Below are 22967 nucleotides of genomic sequence, written 5' to 3' on the forward strand. Positions count from 1 at the left end.
AAGAAGGTTCATTTATGCATACCTTCTAATCTTTGCTCCTAAAATGTTCCCAACATTGTTAGTATGGTTTTTTGTACTTAGAATTTTTTTTTAATGTAGATTTCTTTATCTTCTTATGTCATTGTTAATTTTTGTACAGTATTTGATTTCTTCCCCTCAGGTGTAGTCCCCATAGTTCACAGTACTTAGAAATTTAACCAACATCTTTGAAGTACTGTGACTTTCTTTGTATATAATACAACGTGGCTGGGCTTTGAAACTCATTTACTAAATATTATTCGCTTCGACGTGCTATCAGATGCTCTGCTGAGGAGTGATGATGTGACATGTGTTCTCTCTTCCTTTTAAAAATTTATACTTTGATCTTCTCTGTTCAAATACTATGAAGCTCATAGAGAAAGAAAGGCCCCACCAGCAAAGAGCTGCACACACTTGGAAGGGCGGTCAGGACAGGTATTTTTCTTTTAAAATCAAGTAAGGAAACAAGGCCATTATCATTGTCCCCGGTATTTACCCTCAGGAAAGATGCCAGGATGGCATCCTGCGGAGACTGACAGACAATCTCTGTAGTTCTGAAATCCTGTCACTTACAGGGGTTGAGGCGTCATGATGTGTTCTTGGAGGAGAGGCAAGGCAGCAGTGCTAGGGAAGGGGCGTTCATTTTACTGCGGCTTCTGAGGTGGATCTGATTTAATGGTGAAACAATTTGTGGGTCTCCCTTCTATTTTTAAGCAGACTTTTCAGAAGCACTAAAGTATGTGGCAAATAGGAAAAATGTTAAATCATTTGCGTTAGTGTGTGTGTGTGTGTGTGTGTGTGTGTGTGTGTGTGTGTGGCCTCAATACATTTCCATAACTTCTATTGTTGATATAGGAAATGACTTTTGCCATTATGTGGATGAAGTGCCAGTTCCGGGAGGGCCTGAGGACGTGCAGGCCAGTTGCTAGGTATCCAGCAGATTGGTGATTAGATGTGGAAAGGCATTGTTATTCTCCACACAGCCGGTGCTGCGCAGAGGATACGCAGGCAGCCGGTGTGTGGGAAGTATCGCTATCTGAGTTCTGGCCTCTGAAGCTTTTCTCCCAGTGGGGCCTGCAAGTGGGGGTAGAGGGAGGGGTTCACCTTTGGTACTTTTAACCTGAAGGAAGTGGAGCATCATCTCCGTCTTGCAGGTGGCAAAATTGAAGCAAAAGATGATGAGGCTGGGCTTCCCCGATGGCGCAGCGGTTGAGCGCTGGGTTGCGAAGCTGCCCGCAGCCTCTGCAGCGCCGGTTCGATCCCCGGCTGCTCCCCGGCCACCGGAGGAGGGTCCCACATGGCGCGCAGACCTCTCCTGCCGCCCGCTGCTCCCCTCAGCAGTGTACTTCGGTCCTTCTGCCTGCTCTGCTCCCCGCTCTGGCTCTGGTGAATTCTCTCACCCTCCCCCGCTTCTGACTGTACCCAGTGCTTGTATAAATAAATAAATAAAATAAATCTTTTAAAAAAAAAAAAAAAAAAAAAGATGATGAGGCTAAGCAGCTTCATGAGATCATTTGACCCAGCAAAGAACCTTCTCTTCGCTATGGAAGGAACTTTCACTAAATCAGTAGCAACTCTACTTCTTAGGGAGCATGGGGATGATCAGTGAATTGATCTGGAAAGATGGTGTTTGTGAAGTGAGTGCTAGACCTGATTCTCTGCTTTTTTTTTTTTTTTTTTTTTTTTTAATGCTCTAACACTGAAGAAAAATGTGTCTAAAACCAGTGGCTTCATCTATCTCTCAGAAAACAAAAACAGGGCCTCCCTGGAGGTGCAAGGGTTTAAGTCTCAGCATTATCAAATCTGCAGCTTGAGTTTGATCCCTGGCCAGGGAGGTGACCCACAAGGCACAGCAGACCTCTCCTGTCTCACCCACTGCTCCCCTCAGCAGTGTATTGCAGTCAATCCACTGTTCTATTCCCCGCTCTGTCTCTGGTGAATCCTCTTACCCCCCGCACCCTGGCCTACACTCCAGTTCTTGTATGCATAAATAAATAAAAATAAATCTGTTTTAAATAAAGAACTACAAAGATAAAAAAAGATAGCGAAAACAAAACTTGCCAGTACTTGCCAAGAGCATAGGTGCACTGGATTTCCCTCCTGCTCCTCCTGCACAGCCCCAGGCTTTCTGGACCCCTGCTCTTCTCTCATCAAGCCAACTTAGGCCTTCATGTGTGGGTCCCTCATCCTGGAAAAGTCTAGATAAGCTCGTGGCTCTCTTCCTTGATTCATTCAATTCTCAGCCAAGAGGCCTGCCCTGGCCATCTCATCTCTAATTATACATGCTCTTTTTTTTAACCCTGTTTCATCTTTGTTTCTAGCTCTTGCCAACACTTGACATAGGTTGTTGTTAGTCTGCCCCTTTCCTCACTGGCATGAGAGCTTCCTGGGCAGAAAGCTTGTTCCAGTTTCTCTCTGTCCCCAGGGCCTGCCATGTAACTGTGCTCAGCATACAGTTGTTCACCAGGTGGCCTGTGCTTTTGCCCCCTGCCAGCTCACGGCTGCATGACCTGCTCACGGAGACAGCAGCAGGGCCAGGGGACATTTGCCTCCGTCTTCCCCACCCCCGGGAAGTAGTGTGACATGAATGCATCATGGTCAGCAACAGCTTGTAGTTCAGATTTCTTTGATAGTGAAGTTCATCATCACAGGGGAGCACTTACTAATGTTCTAACTCTGGATGGTTTCCAGTGTCATTAAGGACTACTGCTGAGCAGGAGCTAATGTCTCTATGTGGCACATGCCTGGGAAAGGCACTTGGGTTTCAGAGAATAGGTCAGAAATATATCCCTTGACCCAAAGAGGGTTCAGGCTCATTAAATGGGCAATTTAGGGAGAGATTTTCAGATAGGCAAGATTTTTGGATTTTTAAATTACTCCACCCAGGGGAATCTAATTGTTAATAGATTATAAATCTCACAGTGGCTTGACCCTGACCCAGTGCATGTCAAAGAAAGACAGTCATGGGGTACCCATTGGTGCATCCTGCCTCGCATGGGTTGAGAAGCAGAGCCAGCAGCTGCTCTAATGGGAGCAGTCCAGCAGTCTGGGCCTGGGGCAGTGGCCTCTGTGGTTACCTTTCCTATCATTGAGACAGGTGAGGGCTGGGAGAGGTGCTTTAGCCACATTCATTCCCATTGTTTCTTGGATAGGTCATAACTTCCATGACCAAGCAATTGAGAAAAGCTCAATGAACACTGTCCTGCAGCTTCTGGCTTAGACTTGTGTGCAGTGGTATCTAGGGAATGATCTTTTGTTTTCATGGATAAACCACTCGGGAGGCTTTTATTTTCAGCCAGAAGTACCATACAACAAGTCGATTAGTAGTTTGTGTGTGTGCTATTGAATGTGGAACAGGGCTTTAGACCAAGGCACTAATGGCTATGGATGGGGAACTTTTCTTTCAGCTGGAAAATGGTAATGCGATCATGCTGTAGGACATGGGAGACTTGTCCATTGCACTTGGAGTTAAGTCAGCTCTGTTAATCAGGAAATGAGTAATCAAATGAGTGGGCAATTTAGAAAGAGAAGGAATAACAGGTAGGACAATGTGAGGGTCAATCTTGAGTCTACTAAATTTTCAATTTTTGAAAAGAATGAAAATTATTATGTGGAGTTTTAAGAACTAAAGGAAATTAGAAAGGGGCCTAATTTGAAGACATTTAGTGGTGTAGGAACAAGAACAGAAAGTACAAATTAAAAAATCTCCACTTTCTTTTAGTAGAAGGCATGTGTTCCTGTAAGTAAGGGCAAGAGACTTCTGCTTTCTGCCTTTGGGACTGAAGACATTTCCATCTAAGTCAGACATTTAGAAGGAAGCCAAAGTTGTCGGGGTTCCATGTGAAGGTCTCTGATTAAGAAAATTTTAGTGATTTTACTTAGAATAGTCCAGATAGCCATTAACACAGTGTAGGTGTGAATCTGGGTATTATTTTGGAAGGAAATACAGTGAAAACACCTCTGCTGCCCCACCCTCCCAATGTTGTTACTCTTTCCCAATTGTTAAATTCACTACATCTGGAAAGGTGACAGGGTTTTAAAAATGAAAAAAATAAAAACTATGACTTTGGCGTCAAACCAAGTTCAGAATGTCAGTTTATTACATTGTTAGGAAAGTTCTAAACCTCTTCGAACTTTAGTTTTCTCAGGCGTAAAATGGATGTTATCATGCAGTATTAATGGTGGAATGAGAAAATACTTAGCAAATAATGAAAAAAAAAAAAAAAACCAAAACCAAAAACTTCAGACGTTCCAGGTGGCGCAAGGAGTTAAGCCTCAGCACTATGAAGCTATCGGCAGCCACTGTGTCCCTCTGTCTCCCCTGATGTTTTTTGCCTGTTGAAATGTACTCATCATTCAGGACCAATTTCAAATTCCCACTTTAGTTTTCCAGATACTCACTTTGCCTAGATTATTATTGACTCTTTTTTATCTCCCCCAAATTTTCTCTACTTCTTTAGATAATGTTTAATGGAAAAATAGTATGTGTATATAGTAAAATGGGTAAAATGTAAGTACCCCAACTGACCTCATTCTTAGGCCTTTCACTAGAGATATTGGTGTCATTTTATTCTTACCTGTCCTTTCGGAGGGGTGTGTGTGTGTGTGTGTGTGTGTTATGCAAGTGGGTGCACAATATATGCATTGCTCCACACCTTATTTTTTTTCACTGTACAATGCATTTTGGAGGTAATTCCATATCAGTGCACATAAATCTACTGAGTTATTTCAAATGACTGCATGGTAGTCTGTTGTATTTTTAGATTGTAATTTGCTTAACCTGTTACTTAATGATAGATATTTAGAATATTTCCAATGTTTTGTTATTTCAAACTTACATTGATTTTTTTTTTTAAACCAGGTCATGCTATTCTTCCTATTTTCTTTCCATAGATGCAGCTTAATGGTCCTTTTGTGCAGTAATTGTTATGCCAATAAGGACTTTTTTTTCCTTTATGAGGGAGCTTGAAAGACTGAGTATATTGATGTGTGAGTTTGATTGGCATGTCACTTAGAATTTCATTTTAGGGGGCCTCCCTGGTGGCCTGAGGGTTGAGTCTCAGAGCTATCACTGCCACAGCCTGGGTTTCACCCCAGCCAGGGAGCTAACTAACCCACATGGTGCAGCAGACCTCCCCTGTCTCACCTGCTGCTGCCCTCAGCAGTGTGTTTTGGTGGATCTGCCTGTTCTGCTCTCTACCCTGTCTCTGATGAATTCTCTCACTTCCCTGTACCTCTGGCCTGCACCCCAGTTCTTCTACCCAAAAATGGAAATAAAAATCTTTTTTTTTTAAAAAGAATTTCATTTTAGGAATAGGGAGGAGGAAAAAAAGAATTCAACTAAAATTATCTGTTTACTATATCTGATGTCACAGGTTTAATACATGCTTAAATATGATCCTTCTGGAGGGTCTCAGTGAGAGAAAGAATCTGTGAGGAATGACCAGTTGGGAATAAGCATAACTATCTATTCTGTGCCCACCATTTGATGATGGTGTCCACTAACCCCTACAAAGGCTGTGTATTTGGCATTAGGTAGACACTGGATTTTTGTGACAATCACAGAAGGGGGCATGAGAGTCTGCTAGCTCAGGTTTTCCTGCCACAGGGGATGGTAGTGAGAAAGGGAAGGACTGCTTTCAAGAACTCTCTCACCAGGAGAATCCCCATTAAACAGATCTCAGGGTGCAATGAGAATCATCACCCAGAAGGTCAGTGAAGATAAAGAAAGGTAGAATATTTATTGGGAGTTCAAGTTTCATCCAACTTATCAATTCCATCACCTGTCACCTGGCACAAATGTGGCTTGGGCCCAGGAGGACACATTCTGTGCCTTCCACTGTTACTAACCCTTTAGCTGTGGCTGCAATGAGACTGTCATCCTAAAACAACCCAATCTTTTATCCTGCCACTGTCTCCCCAAACTGGGCTTATGTTAATGCCTCTGTTGGTGTGATAAGAAAATGACTGACTCATTCAGGTTCCATATCGACTTTTTACAAGTGACCTGAGAAGAACAGGGGTAAAATATGAGACCCCATCAGAGAAGTGAAGGCGGAAAAAGTTGTGCTGTTAAATGAAGCATGTTCTTTAAAGTAGGCATTCATTTGGAATTTATTTGTCTTCCACATTTAGATCAGTGAAGCAATTAACGGTAAAGAAATAGTGTTACAGAAGAACTTTAAGAAATCAAAGATGTCCCACCCAATGATTATGCTGGTGTTTTGACGTCTTGCCCGGTGTTAAGCGTCGCCACAACCCAAGCCTGTTCTAGTACTTTTAGATGCAGGGATGTGGTTAGTATGAAAATCAATTTGAGCAAAAAATCAGACTAATTCCATGAATATTTAAGAAGTTAAATAAAGTTACTCTTCATTGTGGAATTTACCAGTTGAAGAGGAAAACGGTATTTTTTGAGTGGAAAGGATTGGCTTTATTTAGGAATCTTCCTACTCTTATGCATAACTAAAGTTAAGGATATGTGTCTACCTTGAACAGGTTAGATCCAAATTGATAAGAGCCTGTGTTTTAGATTATTTTTTAAGACATAGAATATGAATACTTTTAGGTTAGCTGTTAACATAAACTAATGTATGGCCTATTATGTAATTGTAAAGTAGAACATTTTATAATATACACTGAAATCCACAAAGTGGACGCCAAGTTTCACTTACACATATTTGTTGTTAAGGCATGTGAAAGCAAGACTTTCTTTTTGCTCTGTTTGCTTGGAGACCTTTATTTTTCAGGTTGGACCTGACTTTTGTTAGGTCATTGGGCTGGATTAGTGTGAGTTAGCGAAGAATTTTTAACTGAGTTCTACCAGAAAGAGTTAGTGCCACTTCTAAAATTGCCTACATTCTGCCCAGAGAGTTGCTTGGACATTAAAACCATCTGACCCCACATCTGTAATTATCCATTTGAATACTCTGGGGTCAATTATTAGAGTTAGCAGAAATATTTTTCTATTTTAAGACTGGGTTCTGTTCTAAAACAAGAGGGCTAAACACACCTGTCTATTATCATAGGGGTCTAAAGCCAAATATCACCAACTTCATTTTTAACTGTTTCGGTTTTTTTCTACTGAGGAAAATGATATGCTTAGTGGGAAATGGCATTTTAATTTGTAGTTCAAGGTCTGGGAAGGGGGCGGGTAATGTCTGTCGGTCCAGTTGCACAACTCAATAATGGCAATAGGGGAGAGACGATGCTGTAATAAAGTTAATAACACAATCAATCTGATTTGTATGTAAAATGACTAAAGAGCACGAGAGGCAATGATCCAATAATAGCTGACTCTAAGCTAATAGAGCAGATCATTTCAGCACCATCTGATTATTTCTTGGTCTAATTTGGGATGGATATAATTTTACCGAGTGATTGGTTTAGTGTACTGCCATGAATCAAAAAGACAGCCTACGAATTAATTTCTGATTCTTATTGAAACCCAGCATCTTTTTAAGGTTTGGCCAGTTCAACTGGACAAACATTTATGGAGTACCTAAAATGTACACATCACACAGGTTGTTAGAACTAATGTCTGTCAAATTTGTGTTTAAATTGCTCCTATATGAAAATTTTTATTAAAATGATGCACACTTAGAATGGCCAGCACATATACTACTCTTCTTAGACATTACCTGATATTTGTCCTTAACAAATTCATATTATTAGAAACCTATCATTAGAAAAAAAAAGATCATTAGAAACTGGAACACAAAATCCATAGATTCTTGTGTTTACTTTTTCTATGATAATAATTGGTAGTGAGTAGGTGAGTTAACCCTTATGTATCTGGGATGACTTAACTCTTAGTTCTGGCTCCAATGTCTAGCAGCAGATCTGGAGATAAGCTGCTCTGAATGACTCTATGAATTCTTTTTAGCAACTGGAAGGTAAAGTTTTACATGTAGTTCACAGAACCTTTAATGTCTACTTTTAGCCAAGGCCTCCTTGCGATCACTTTACTCAGAGAAGATTGGCTGTCAGCCTCAGGTCGGTGGGCTTCGTGGCTTGGAAAATGTGCTTGAATAGCCCCAGTTTCCTTTCTTACCACTGACTCCAGAAAGCAAAATGAAAAGCCTATTTTCAGAGCATTATTTATGAAGTTAAAAGCAAAAGTAGTTGTTTGTAATTCTTTAGTCAATAGAGAACATGTAACATTTCCCACTAGTCTTGAAAATTCAGCTCTCCAAAGATTAATTTCCTCCTGGGTTTCCTGGTTTACCATCTGAGAAGGCTGCCTCTAGGTGATGATTTGATTTTCTTTGAAATGTGGATGAAAAGGGGGAAGACTCAACTTTGTAATTTGTACTGCCTATCTGCAGGAGCAGAAAATATTTAGCACATCAAGAACACCTTTTTTGTTTGACCTTTTCAGTAACTTGTCAGATTTAATTTAGATAACTTGGTGTGTTTTTAAAAATAGAATAATCATTTTCTTTCAAAATAAAATAAACACTTGTCACAACTTGAAAAAGTAGTTTTTAAAACACCCTAATTTTTATTTCTCCTATGATTATGTGTTTTCTAAAGTCTCTTATCTAAAAACCTGCCTTCTTCTCTCTCCTGTTTTGCTTATTTAATCAGGATGAAGATTTGGTGGGGGAGACATATATTATCAACTATCCAATTTTATATTTTTATCAATCAAGACAGTCATTACAGTATTGCTCAACTATGAACCCTCACTTCAGCATTCAAGCCCATAGTGCATGCTTCAAAATATATCAGGAAAAACCCAAAGAGCGTCTGTGCTACAAGGGAAACCTTTGAAGTTCTTTCTGCATAGGTGTGCATAGAAATCGAAAAGAATACATTATAAAGCATTTTTATTTATTTATTTTTTGATTTTTTTTGGACTGGAATTTTTTTTAATTTTTTTTTTAATTTAAATTTTATTTTTATATTCCACATACAATTACAGCCCCTTTATTTTTACCCCAAGCTCTCCTTTCCCCACCCCCCACCCCCATAGAGTGTCTCTTGTTCATAGTTGTTTGTTGATTTTGATATTTTCTTTCTTTAGTTATTCTTTTTCCTGGTCTCTTATTTAAGTTTTCTAGATTCCTGCTATGAGTGAGACCATGCAGTATTTTTCTTTTTCTTTCTGGCTTATTTCGCTGAGCATGATCCCTTCCAGCGCCATCCATGTTGCTGCAAATTGCATGTGTTTATCTTTTTTGAATGCTGAGTAATATTCCACGGTGTATATGTACCACATCTTCTTGATTCAGTCATCTATTTTTGGGCATTTGGGTTGTTTCCAAAGCTTAGCTATTGTAAATAGTGCTGCTAAAATACCCCAAATAGCCAAAGCTCTCCTGAGAAAAAAAGAAGGAAATGGAGGCATCACACACCCAGACTTCAAACTTTACTACAAAGCCATAATCATCAAAACTGCATGGTACTGGAACAAGAACAGACACACAGACCAATGGAATCGAATAGAAAATCCAGATATAAAGCATTTTAAAGGAGAGGGACAGCATTATTTTCCTCAACTCTGAGTAGCAGATAATTAGAATATATCATTTTTTTTCTGTGGCTCTACAGCGCTGGGGACATGTGGGATGCTGGGAAACCAGAAGAGAGCCCTAAATAATGATCATTGTTAAAACCGCCTTGGTCATCATTAAAACTGCCATCTGTGTCAAGTACTGTTAGGTGTGAAGACACAGACAAGCTAGGACTCCTGCTCTTACAGAGGCAAGAAGATAAAGTATCACAGTGGAATGTGTAAGCAGGGTTGTGTAGGTATTAGCCAAGCATGCAGGCCTCATTCTGCCTGGTTGGGAGGAAATTGAGATGCCTTCAGAGTGAAGGAAATGTACAGGCATCTTTTGTTTCATTGCACTGTAGGTATTTCATTTTTTAAAAAACAAATTGAAGATTTGTGGCAACTTCACATCGAGCAAGTCAGTAGGAACCATTTTTCCAACAGCTTAGAGGGTGGTTAGCATTTTTTAGCAACATAGTAGTATCTAATTAAGGTATGTACACTGCTTTTTAGAATAATGCCACTGCACATTTAATAGGCTACAGGAGAGCATACGCATAACTGGATATTCACTGGGAAACAAAAAATCATGTGACTCGCTTTATTTCAACACCCACTTTCCTGCTCTGGAACCCAGCCCACAATATCTCCAAGGTGTGCCCATAACAGTTGGGCACTTTACGAAACAAATGGAATCTTGCCAAACAGAAGGAGAAGGAAATGGTGTTCAAGGGAAAGGGACAATGAACAGGCCTTGGGCAAAGGCCATGGTGTGAAAGGCATGGGAAGCTGACTGATGTGGTTGTATTACAGTGACGTGTGTGTTTTTGCAAGATGGTTCTAGTGCCAGATGAGTCCATAGAGTTGAGATGAGTTTGGGAAGAGCTTTGGATGCCATGGATAGCCTGTAAATGAGTTTAGACTTTACCCTGTGTAGACACAAAGTCTCCAAGTTTTAAGTATGAGAGCAACATAATCAGATCTCTGTTTTAGAAAAGGAATTTCAGCTGCAGGTGGGAGGTAAGCTTGCTGGGGCCACAGGGACCTGGAGAGTAGGGGCCAGCTAGTTCAGTGTGAAACACTGGAACTTAGACCATTGGTGGTGCAGAGGTAGGACAGACTGGCAGTTAGAGTCTTGCTTAATGGAAGATCTGAATATACTTGGTGACGGTAATGAGAAATAGAGGAGTGAAATAGGTTTCTAGGCTGAGTCACAGAATGGGTAGAAATGAGAGCAAGAATGGAGGAGAGAGAAGTTTGGAGATGAAGATGCTATTTCTTCTTCTGGTGTTGTCCTGCTCCTGAGTGGCCGGGCTTTAGGGACACCTGCTGGAAAGATGAGACTTACACATGAGAGATGAAATTGAGATCAAAGTCAGGGGGTCACAGGTGGTGGTAGAAACTAGAAGAGGCAGATTACCCAGAGGCAGGGTATGGAATCAGATAAAGGGGCCCTGAGGATGAAACCTCAGGAATCATTGACATTGAGGAGGAAGAGCAGCACATGCAGATGGCGAGAAACAGACATAAAAGTGAAGGAGAGAACTATCTTGGGAAACCCAGGAGAGGAGATTTTTAGGAAGGAGGCCAATGTCATCAGTTGTCACACCAAAGACTATATAGGATGAGCAGCAAGTATGTAGTCTTGAATGTAGCAATTAGGAGCCATCCCCAGTCCCGGGTTGGCGTGGGGAGCTAGCCTGCCTAGTTCCAGTCAAATGGAGGAGGGGGGAGAAGTCAGAGAATATAGGGGGAGGGCCTGGCTGCCAGGCAGGTGCAGGCTGCCCCATAGGCTGCCATTTGAAGAGGTTGCAATTGCCATTCAGTCTGACTAGAAGGCTCCGCCATTCTTCTTGAAAGGAGCAGTGCAGTTGTCGCATTTCATGGTTGATAGAGTACAACCTGCTTTGACCTCTTTGTATTTTCTAAATCTTTTTTTTTTTTTTTTTTTTTTTTAATTTTATAGAGGCATGTTTTATTTATTTATTTATTTTGTTTTGTTTTGTTTTTGTTTATACATGCACTGGGTACAGTCAGAAGCGCGGGAGGGTGAGAGAATTCACCAGAGCCAGAGTGGGGAGCAGAGCAGGCAGAAGGACCGAAGTACACTGCTGAGGGGAGCAGCGGGCGGCAGGAGAGGTCTGCGCGCCATATGGGACCCTCCTCCGGTGGCTGGGGAGCAGCCGGGGATCGAACCGGCGCCACAGTGGCTGCGGGCAGCTTCGCAACCCAGCGCTCAACCGCTGCGCCACCGGGGAGGCCCTCTTTGTATTTTCTAAACTTTGTAACTCTGTCCCTGCTTGTGTTCCTGGGAATTTATTTCTTTGCGTTGCCTGAGGTTTTGTGGGCCTCAGATCATTTTTCTCCCTGCCTTCCTTCCTGCTGCCAGCTCCCGCCCAGTCTTCCCTGCCCCCCTCTCCTCGCTGCCCCCCTCCCCACCACTTGGTTGGGTAATTACTTGAAAGTGCCCAAGCTCATTGTCGTTCATGACTTTCTGCTTCTGATGTTTTTAATTAGCTTTCCTGGAACAGGGGAAGTGTCTTCAAGTGATTTCTATTTATTGCAGGAACAATAACAATTTATTCTAATCTTATATCCCCTAAGACTAAAGAGCTTTGTTTGGAAAGCTTAAAGAAGGTAACTGCACACTGTTTGGCTACAGGAGGAAATGAGGTGGACTTGCGCCATGGGGGAAGGCTGGCAGCTCCCCAAAGGCACATTCTGACCATGGGTTTCCATCACCTTCCCCAGCTGTGAGGCAGGCTCCCTGATGGTTGCGTGCGTCAACCCCACTTAATGACCTCAGAGGGTTTAGGGAACTTGTGTTCTCTTTCCTCACTTTTGTTGCCTGAGCCTCAGTGTCTTCATCTGTATAATGGGCATGACAGCAACTTCCCATGTGCTTCTTGGGGGTGCTCAAAGAATTGGATTAGTTGATACATGCCATAGTTCTCTGTCCATGTCAAATAAAGACATACCAGGTACCCTACAATTATTCACAGAGCTGCGTTCTCCTTCAGGGAGGTGAGGTGAGAAAAGGGTGATCATATTTTCCCAATGTGTCCATCGCCAGGCAATGTCATTGAGTAGAACAGGCAGATTTACATTTTTTTTATTGTGGTAAAATATACATAACATAAAATGATAAAATGTACCATTTTAGCCATTTTGAAGCATGTAGTTCAGTGGCATTAAATACAGTCACGCTGTTGGGTAACCATTGCCAGAACCCTTCTTCCTCCATGGAGACTGTACTGAGGAAACACTAGCTCCCCTCCCCACACCCCCCCCCTCGCCTCTGGCACCACCATTCTGCTTTTTGTCTCGATGAACTGACTGCTGTAGGTGCTTCACATGCATGGGATCAGGTAGGGCTTGGCCTTTTGACTCTGGCCTATTTCACTTAGTAGAATCAAGGTTCGTTTGTGTTATAGCCAGATTGTGAGGTTCTGTTCCTCTTTTATGGCAGTTCCATCATACAGCTAGCCATGTTTTGTTTAGCCACCCATCTACTGATGGATGTTCGTGTTGTTCCTGCTGTTCAGCTCTTGTGAATAATGCTGCTGGGAACATGGGCATACAAATGTCTGTTCAAGTCCCTACTTTCCAGTGTGTGTGTGTGTGTGTGTGTGTGTGTGTGTGTGTGTGTGTGTGCGTGTGTGTATACACCTGGAGGTGGATTTGCAGGCTGACTTTCAGTCTGAAAGGATGGGGCTTCACCTCGCCTTTATGCTTTTGCTACTCTTCTCAGTAACTGTGGTAGAGGCCTCTGGAGGCTCCCTTAGCCATCTGGGGCCAGCCCTGCCCCTGTGGGCTAGTTTGTTAACAAACCCCCAGTTGCTCAGCTCATGAAGCCCTTTATGTATCTACCCTGTGAGCTGCCTCACTGTGGGGGTCACAGAGTCCCTCCCTCCTGAAGTCACAAAGGACAGGGTTCCAGGGGTTGATTCCTGCAGAAACTGTGTTTTACAGGGCGGGGATGTGCCACAGAGCAAGGAAGCACTTTTATGGGATACATGAATGTACAATTTAGGTGCTGCAGCTTAACGGGATGCCTCCTGGGCATAGACTATGGTCTGTTATCATGCATGTTCTGAAGAAGAGGCATGGTGGACATGAGTGGGGCACGAACACAGCAAGGAGAAGTCCCTTAGCTGTTGTTGGCCCATGCTGTAGCGGCTCGGCCGGAAAGTGGAAGGTGGACACAGAAAATCAGGCATACTCCAGGGGGAGATTACCAGTGTTGTTAGTACCAGGGACTCAATGGCAAATAAGAAAACTGAAAATGAAAACATGGAGGATCTGGCATAAAATCACCCAGGGTTCTAGCCTTTTCTCACAGATATTTCTTATCTCTGACATAATTCTAATTCCACCTCATGGAGGGGAGCAAAAGGGAGCTTGGATGTAGTCATCGGGGACTTCTGTCTTAGAGGTGAATCCACCTTGGTCTGTCCCTGAAACAGTGGTGAGGCCACTCTTGGGCTGGGGGATTCTCTCAAATTGGTATGGCTTGGTTTTCTTGAGTGAAAGCCATTGATAGTGACCAAGAATCATTGGAATGTCTGATTCCATGTATCATTTTGTGATTAATCTGTTGTGTGTTTATATGCATATATATCAGTTGCTGTTCTGGTATGTTCTAGCCGGTTTCTGTCTAAGGCAGCCATGTAGAACTGAGGGGCAAGAATTCTACTTGGTCAATTATTTGTGGATCTCATCCGAAGATCCTTATTCTGACATTTTCCATTTGGTTGTTTTGTGGAATGCCTATCTGTGCCCCTCAGGTCCATGTAATTACATACCAACCTTAAAGTTAGACAGACAGTCCCCCTGCCCCCATTCCAGTAGGAACTGTTCTAAAGATTTATAGTCAATTGCACAAAGTGGAAGTGAATCCCTCTCATTAGAAAGGATTCTAAAAATATATATTGTCTTCCCTCGGTTGGTGACAGATGGCATATCCTGTCAGATGGGCAGGGACAGGGAAAGACAGACACCATCCCCTTGCTAGGCAGCTCTTTGATTCATCTGAAGAACACAAGTCCCAAGGCACTGGTATTTGGTTGACATCGATCCTTCTCGTGGTTTCTTTTAATGTAGAAAAGTTGTCTCTAACTGTGAAGACACCATGTTTAGTGTATCAATGAGAAAGTAAGAGTTGCTCCTGATAATTTTGGGACAGGGAGTGGGTCTTGTTATTCCTTAGCCTACACACACACAGAGCCCAACCTGCTGAGGTCTGGAGCCGTTAGGGAGGTTGTGTCCAGCCCCCAGCACAATACCAGGCACAGCCTGCTGGCAACATAGGGGCTGGCAGAGTGGGTGCTGAGGGCCTGTTCAGGGCTCTCTGATCACAGCCCACTTTTTAGAGAAATGGACTCTCTGGGCACAAGGGTTCTGGGTAAATTTTTAGTTTGTTGCTCTGCCGTGGTGGAGTTAAATTCTTATTTTCAGTCAGGAAAATCTCCCCCACTCAGGGTACCATGTGTGTTTTTGTTTGTTTGCTTATTTGGTTTGAAAAAGAAACAAGCTGCTTATTGAAGACTTGCATGCCCCTACCAATTAATTAACCCCGTGTCAATACCACGTGTGGCACCAGCTCACACTTTAATTACATCCTTACCTATCTGTGAGAATTAATTAAACATTTGCAAAGTGCTTTGAAATTTTCTTGGGCCTGCGAGGAATCTAGACATTTTGCTATGACTTTCTAGTCCTTGTGGATGGGGGAGGGTATCATCTTGTGCAGGAATCTTCCGGGGAGCATTCCTTTCTGTTCCAAAGTGATTGCTACATGCTGTACTTCAGGGTGGCAGGTGGCCTCAGGAGGTGGTCAGACAAAGACATCCATCCTCATCCATCACCCATTGCATGAGGGCCCATGTGTGTGTGTGTGTGTGTATACTTCTTTGTATAGGAAGTTTGGTGGGGGTTGATGCTGAATAAAAAAGTAACAACACTACTGGTGGTCACTCTCATCATTATTATTGGTCAAGCTTTGGTACAGGAATTGGGGGGGGGGCAGTAGGAGGAAGCCTTGTGAAACCCAAAACTCCCAAATCTAAGCTGCTTCTTTTTCTTTTTTGTTCACAGTGGGGCATTTTCTGAAGTGGTTTTAGCCGAAGAGAAGGCCACTGGAAAACTCTTTGCGGTGAAGTGTATCCCTAAGAAGGCGCTGAAAGGCAAAGAAAGCAGCATAGAGAATGAGATAGCCGTTCTGAGAAAGTAAGTGCCAGGAGACCTCCTTCCGCCACTGTGCATGGTTTCTATCAGGTCCCTAATCCAGGGGTGGAGAAGGCTCTCTGAGGCTGGCCTCCCAGAGTCCAGACATACCGTCAAGCCTACAGGAAGTGGGCTTTGTTCATGATGACTGACAGTCACATATGTATCCACATAGGTATCATCTCTTAGAACATTTGCAGGCATCATTTGAGTCCAAAGAACACAGTGCTCAGGTGCACTTGATTTTGAACTGAGGTCCCACAATCACTTTAGCTGGGTGACCTTGGCAAATTACTGAGCACTGAGCCCCTTTTGTAAACTGAAGTTATAAGCATCTCCCTTGCAGTGTGTTCTGAGGGTGAAATGAAATGCAAAGCACTTTCTGCACCTGCTGCATAGTAAGAGTTCAGTAATGGATAGCTGCTGCTGCTGTTGTGGCTGGTACTATTATTATTTTATTGTTGTTGCTGCTTTATTTTATAATGAGATGAAGCTCAGAGTGTAAAGTCACTTGTCCAATGCCTTTGCAGCTCATGGCTGGCAAAGCCTGGGATGCCAACCCCACCATTTATTTCCATGCTCTGGAGGGTCTCCATGCTCTACCACAGACTTGGTTGGTACCAGCAAGTTTCACAGAAGTCACTGTTTAGGTGCTTCATTTATTCGCTGAGGTTTTCTTTTTTTTTTTGGCTCCCCACATGTAATAGAGCCAAATCAATATCTCCCCTCCCAGTGTAATGGCTCATGGAGAACCACACTGATCTAGGCAGACACCCCCAGAAGGTTCTCTCTTTCTACACCATCATTGTCAAGCCATCTCTGTGTCACACATGGTTTGGGGATCAGACCCTTCTGTGGTACCTACTTATGCATGTTTGGAGTGTATCTGAGCTTTGTTCTATGAAAGTTTAAAGGATTTCTATTAATAAAAGATGTTAGAACTATCCTTGAAATTTTTGGGGTTTGGAATCAGCACATAGCAAGACTCTCTGTACAGATAAGCAAAACAGAATGGGAACAAGCCTTGTAGGGCTCAAAAGCAAATGTCACACTCCCCACCTGCTTCCTAAATAAGCTCTTTCATCGGCTTCTCTCTCTCAGGGACCAGCAGTGCCTGCTGAAGTACCCTCAGCTCAGACCCAGCGCCCTCCTGATGGTGGGGCTAAACATCCTCTTCCAAAGCACGATGTGATAGGTGTTTTGGAAAAAATGGGTCTCCCAGAGCCTTTTAGTCTAAGTGGTCTTGCTTGTTTGTTTGGTTGGTTTCTAGGTTCCCTGGATTGTCTGTTAGAGGCCCAAAGATTTTCAGATCGTCCTGTGGAGGATTGCATGAAATGATTCTATGGAAGAGAGTTTGGGAAAACAAATTACTCTAAGTACATTAGCATCAAGCAGGAAAACATTATGTTAATGAAACATTTATTTAAATTGCTCATTTTCCAACATGAAATCAGCACTGGAGAAGAGGGTGTTCACTGGGTATTAATATGCAGCCACATCCAGGTATTTGACATTTTTGAGGGAATTCGAGGTGGGCCCAGACCCTTCCAAAGCTTCTACCTTGGGGTTGCCCACTGTGAATCAAGAGTGTGGTCTTATTTTTATGTGACTTTCTCATGAACTTAGAAGTTATAAAGTTGGGGAAGTCCATTTTTATTCTTGGTGTTATTTTATGTCTACACAGGAAGTGGCACGCAGACATAGACTTCCTAAGTCAGTCTTGATTTATGCCACGACATTCTGCTTTCATCAGTGTCTCCACCTCATGCCTCAGTCACATAACAGTCACTTCCAGGGAGAGGGCATTTAAAAGTAGGAGGCCAGGGATTGGAAATAACTCTTGTTGATAGTTTCTCACTATCTGCTGTTGGAGTGCCTTCAAGCATGACCCTTCTTTCAGGAGAAAAGAACAAAGAAATGATTTGTAGATGGTGTATCTCCTGTGCTGATTTATTTTTTGTTCCCCTGCAAATGATTTACAAATGGAACAAGAGGCAGTTCTATATCCTCAGCAGCTGAAAACAAAATATGTGAATTGTACAGGAAATAGTTTGGAGCCAGTGTTTTCATGCTGACATTGGGACGATCATTCACTTAGCTGGGATTTATGAAACTCCCACTGGGTGTTCAGTGGCACTGCCAGATATTGAGCTTGAAAAACTAAGATGCAGTTCTTGCCCTTTAGGACCTCATAGTTGTGTCCCCAAGTATCTGTCGATGCCTTGAGACAAGTCTGAGCAGGGATCCCAGAGCCAAGCTGTCACTTCTTCCGTTGGGGTGGGGTGTGAGGAAAGGTTTCATAGAGGAGGTGGGTCTGGACAATGAGTAGATTTTGCAGGGGGCAAAAAGGCAGAGGGTATTTCCAACTAGAAAGAACAAACTGAGGTAAGAGCATGGGACACAGCCTGGGGTCCTTGGAACACAAGCCTGTGGAACCAGGGCTCGTGATGAATGGAGGACCTGGGGCCAAAGGGTCAGATTGTGGAAGGGCTTGAATAGTTTGAATAGCATTCTACAGTCAGGAGCAACATGAAGGGAAGGAGTAACATGATCAGGGTTGTTTCGGAAACTTGTTGAGACAGAACTTAGAACCTAGAAGGATAGATCAGAGGAGCTGAGACTCAGTACAGGGAGTGCAGCTGGGAGGCCACTGGAGGAGTCTGGGAAGCTGCATGTTAGAACAAGAGCTGTGGTCTGGAATGGACAGACAAAAGTAAGTGTTGCAGCAAATGTAATTACAAGGACCCAAGGAGAGGGACAAGGGGAGATAGCATTCTGGGATGACTACCAGGTTTCTGGGGGGACAGTGACCTTATGAACTGAATGAGATCAGTGATGCTGGAGCAGAAGGGCACCTGATGAGTTCTGATTTGGACCTGCAGGTTTGCAGATTTTGGGGATCTCTATCCCTGTAGAGGCGACCATTTCTCCATTGAAGTGTGGGATTGAGCTGTGACCTGGACTTGCTGATAATGTTTCCTGTAACAATATGTAAAAAACCTTTTGATAGATCCTGTAACTAAATCATTGTGGATGGAGTCCTAAAGAGACCCAGTTTGTACTGAGTTCTGACATAGACCTGGCCATGTGTAGATTTCCATGCCATTTTTTCCTCTAAGTAGGCCCATCTGAGAGATTGCCTGCCCTCCTACGTGCTGAGTTTATTGCAGGTTGAGAGATTTATGTATTTCAGTGGATTAAAGTAATGTAGCTAATATATCTTAAGGATGTCTTTATACTTGCTCTGAAAATAGTTCTGAAATGAATTTTCTACTTGATAAGTAGATATTAAACCAAGCTCAGAGGGAATAAAAAGTGGCAGGCATCATGGTAGGCTGTTGCTATGCAGCAGAAAGCGCTGCCAGCCTGACCTTGGCATTCAGGGCACAGGATCTATGTGGCCCACATGCACTTTCCCAGTGGGAAGGTTTGCTCTGGTGCCACCAAGGAGTTTTTTGTGCATCATGGAATATCAGATCGTAAGTTTTACATACTCTGGAATGGACTGAAGAGCTATCGTTTCTGTGTATTTTTTACTTACAAGGCAGGTGGTACTCAAATGTAATGTCAAGGCAACATATAAAGCATTTTTTGAGAAGTATATAAGCCAATCTATAAACAGTCTGCATTTCAATGAGTGGTAAGTGGAGGAGATGCATGAAGCTGAAAAATAGGAAGTGGGAGAAGCAAAGTAGATATATCTAGAGTAGCCCTTATTAGTACACATCTTGGGAAACTGAGGCTCAAATGGCTGAAAAGGTATTGCTTATTTTTTTCCCACTAAGAATAATCTTTATTATATTAAAAAGTTCCCCTATTTTTAGATTTTTTTTATTTTAACGTTTATCATTTTTTACATTTTTTAGACAATATTTGCTTCTCCCTACCTCCTCAGATTGAGTCCCCCTAGAATTTCCTTCCCCAAGGCACCCATGCACTGTTTAAATGAAACAGAAGGCCAGAATTTAGCATGTGCTGTTGTGGTTGCTTTATTGACTGCCCCAGATGAATTTATCCCCAGAAAGGGCCTGGGTAGGAATTGCTATTAAATTGCATGTTCTTCTGCATCTGGTACATTGGGATGTCTTGGCCTTCTTGTCTCTGAATCAGGGGTTCTCAATCCTGGTGGCATATTAAAATCACCAGGGAAGCTTTTCAGAACATGCTGATGCCCAGGTCACATTCTGGACCAGATGAGTTAGAAATGGAGGCTATGGTGGATATTGGCCATGTTAAAAAGCACCCTCTGCCTTAGTGATTCTCCCATGCAGCCTCCTCAGTGTTGAAACAGCTGCTGCTGGCCCTTACTTCCTGGTGTCACCTCCCAGGGGGTGAAGGTGTGTCCAGGAATGTGGAAAGGTGTGTACACATGCAAGTGCACACACAAACACAGACCTGGAGAAGTTTCCTTTAGGAGAAAGGTTTCATTTACAGAAGGAAATTCAACTGTGTTGGATTCATTATAATAAAGGGGATTCATTATAATAAAGAGGAATTAATTGGGGTCCATTGTCCTGTCAGTAGGGAGCAGGCATCAGCCACTGGCTGGGTTCAAGTGTGGGAACCTGCCTTTTTGCAGGTGGCTGAAGAAGTCGGGGCAGCGGTGGAGTGACCGTCCTCAGGGTTGGTCAAGTCAAGTCTCAGAACATTGTCAGGAGGGTTCAGGGCTGCTGGAGACAGTGGATATCAAAGCCCAGACCTCCCTGTGGCCACAGTCAGCCTAGATTGGAGGAAGTGAGGTGGGGCTGGGCTTGTGGGAGAGAAAGTGAACACCAGAACCAGGTGAGGGCGAGGCTCCAGAGACCTGGACACCTCCCAGGCCCTGGATTCCTGGCTGTCTTAGACCAGACCTGTGTCTCTCGTGTAGACTGTGAAGGGAGGCAGCCTGAGCCCTACAGGGAGACAGCTGGTTTATATTAAGTAGTAGCCTTCAGAGAGAGTCTCCCCTGTAGTTTGTTTAACTCATTTGAATCTGGCCTGCTTCTACCCCTATGACTTCGCTCTGATAGCAGGCTGGCCCGTTCACTTATTTCACCCACTGCCAAGTGCCAACTTACTATGTTAAAGAAACATACACTTTCATGGAAATTCATTCCACTTTTCCAATGACTGAAAATGGCCAAGATGATAAAACTGATGGTTGAGTTTCTCGGTACCAAGTCACCTGCTGAAGGATCTATCTGCTTAGAAGATGATGTCCTAACATAGAGACCTTTTCTCTGGAAAAGTAGCATTGGAATTAAGGACATAGGCCAAAAGCATGAAAAGTAGTGGCTGAAGACCAAGGGTAACAAATAGGGAGACAAGTATATCTTTTATGATCCTAGAATCCTTGGCTAACCTGGAAAACTCCTTCGATTTAAAAAAAAACACCGAACAACTGGCAATTAGAGTAAAAAAGGTTGAGGGATGCAGAAAGCTGTTGGGTGGTTATTGTTGTTGTATAGTGTGTGATTAAAGTCACAGTCTCCCCTCATGTGGAGCAGGCACGTGAGGGGCAGCTGGCTGAGTGGCCCGAGGTCTGCTGGAATGTGACACACCCCTGCCAGAACCTGCTCTAACCAGGCTCCTCTGGAAAAGCTTCTGATCTCTTCTGTAGGGCCCTCCGAGAGCTGTGCTTGGAGTCTTGCCTTATTTGGTGCTTCCTCTATTTCTGCCTGGCACCTAGGCCTCTGCTTCTGGGGGCTCTGCAGGCCTGACTGCTGAGTGGGGAAGCCCCCCTCTGCCAGGCACACAGCCACCCCAGCCTTGTTCGCACCGCTGTTGGTTTACTTCATCCCGACAGTGTGCGTGCATATGTGAAATAAGCCTGGTCTGAAGCCAGTGCAACTTGACCACCAAGAGAGGAGACACTCAGTGCTTCCAAGTGGCCTCTGCATGTTCTCCATCCAGAGTGGATAGTTCAGGAACATTTTTTATTTGATTGAGATCAGAATGAATACATTTTCATTAGTTCTCTTAGCTTCTTGGGTATTGCTTATAGAACTCTATATGAGTGGAAGGAAGAGAGAATTGGGGGATCCCTTACTGCAAAACATATTCAGACTGACCTGAGTACACTTTGGTTTTTCTGTCCCGCTATCCCCTACCCTGGGGCCTGTGCCTGCCTGTGGTTTCTGCTTCCCAAATACTGTGTGAGTGTGGCTCTCGCAAGTCCTCTCTTCAGTTCTTTTTCCCACAATGCTATGCAAATGAGTGTTAAAAACCCTATCTAACATGGTACGTCCCCCACCCCCTTAATTCCACACAGTCAGATGTGATGGAGTCCAAACTGCCCCCACATTGTAATCGTGTTCTCTTAGTTCTCCTCCTATCCCACCCTCTAGGGTTCAGTTTACACCCCACTCCTAAAGGAACAGATTTGGCCTATGACTCAGGGGAATGCCTGCCTTCAGGATTCCCCTGATTGTCCTTGTCTGGGGGGTCCTTCTGAGACCCTGTGACTCCAAGTTTACCTCTGCCACTCCTGACTCTGCCTGTGGGTGGCTTCCTGAGACTGGATTTCCTGAATCCAACCCTCAACTAAAGGCATGATGGTGAGGATGTACGCAAGGGGCGGCAGTCAGGAAGCGAAAAACACTGGGCTTGGGGACTGGCTTGGAAAGAGGGAGTGGGGTCAAGAAGGAATCTGTGCTGACTTCGCATCCTCTCTGGCTTTGGTGACCCAAGCCATGGCAGGTCTACCTACCAACATGGGGTGTTCTAGAAGAGGAGGCAGGTTAGAGGGAAGATGATTCTCCTATAGCAACAGAGCTGTCTTAAATCTAGTGTGGTTGTTCCTACCACCTTTTACACTATATTTATTACTCTGCATATATTTAGAGTAGTTGAAGAAACAATGTGTTTTTATCACACTTTCAAAAACAGTGTCAGTTATTTGCATGCTTATTTGTGTGCAAGCCTCCCTCCCTGCCATCTAATCGGCTATGTGCTGGGCAAGTTCAGCCCTTTTGTGGATTAGTGGTGGTTTAAATATCTTTAATAACATCTCTTGGCAAATGTTTCCCCCCTTCTCCTGTAAATCTACTTAGCTAATGATTTATACAAATTTCACTTAAATGATTCCACCAGCTTTGTATATGTATCTGGTAGCCTAATAGCCCTGAAAAGCCAGAATTGCTTAGACTGGAGGATGAAACGACATGAAAGATTAAGAACAAGGAGTCTCTAGTCAGAAGGGGAAGGCAAACAGAGAAAAAGAAACCAGTACGCACCAAAGGTTTGC

At 43.3% G+C, this 22967-nt stretch overlaps 1 protein-coding gene across 3 annotated transcripts in view; it reads left to right on the forward strand.

Moving 5' to 3' along the window:
- The window catches only part of CAMK1D (calcium/calmodulin dependent protein kinase ID), a 363622-nt gene that overhangs the window by 134565 nt on the left and 206090 nt on the right, over positions 1-22967 (forward strand). For all 3 annotated transcript variants that reach the window (XM_054695091.1, XM_037510613.2, XM_054695092.1), the window contains exon 2: positions 15614-15745. In XM_054695091.1, the coding sequence (XP_054551066.1) occupies positions 15614-15745 (132 nt within the window). The remainder of the gene's footprint in view (positions 1-15613; positions 15746-22967) is intronic.

The sequence above is a fragment of the Talpa occidentalis genome, unplaced genomic scaffold, assembly GCF_014898055.3.
Source record: "Talpa occidentalis isolate TD23 unplaced genomic scaffold, MPIMG_talOcc4v2.1 talOcc4.14, whole genome shotgun sequence".
Classification (NCBI taxonomy): Eukaryota; Metazoa; Chordata; class Mammalia; order Eulipotyphla; family Talpidae; genus Talpa; species Talpa occidentalis.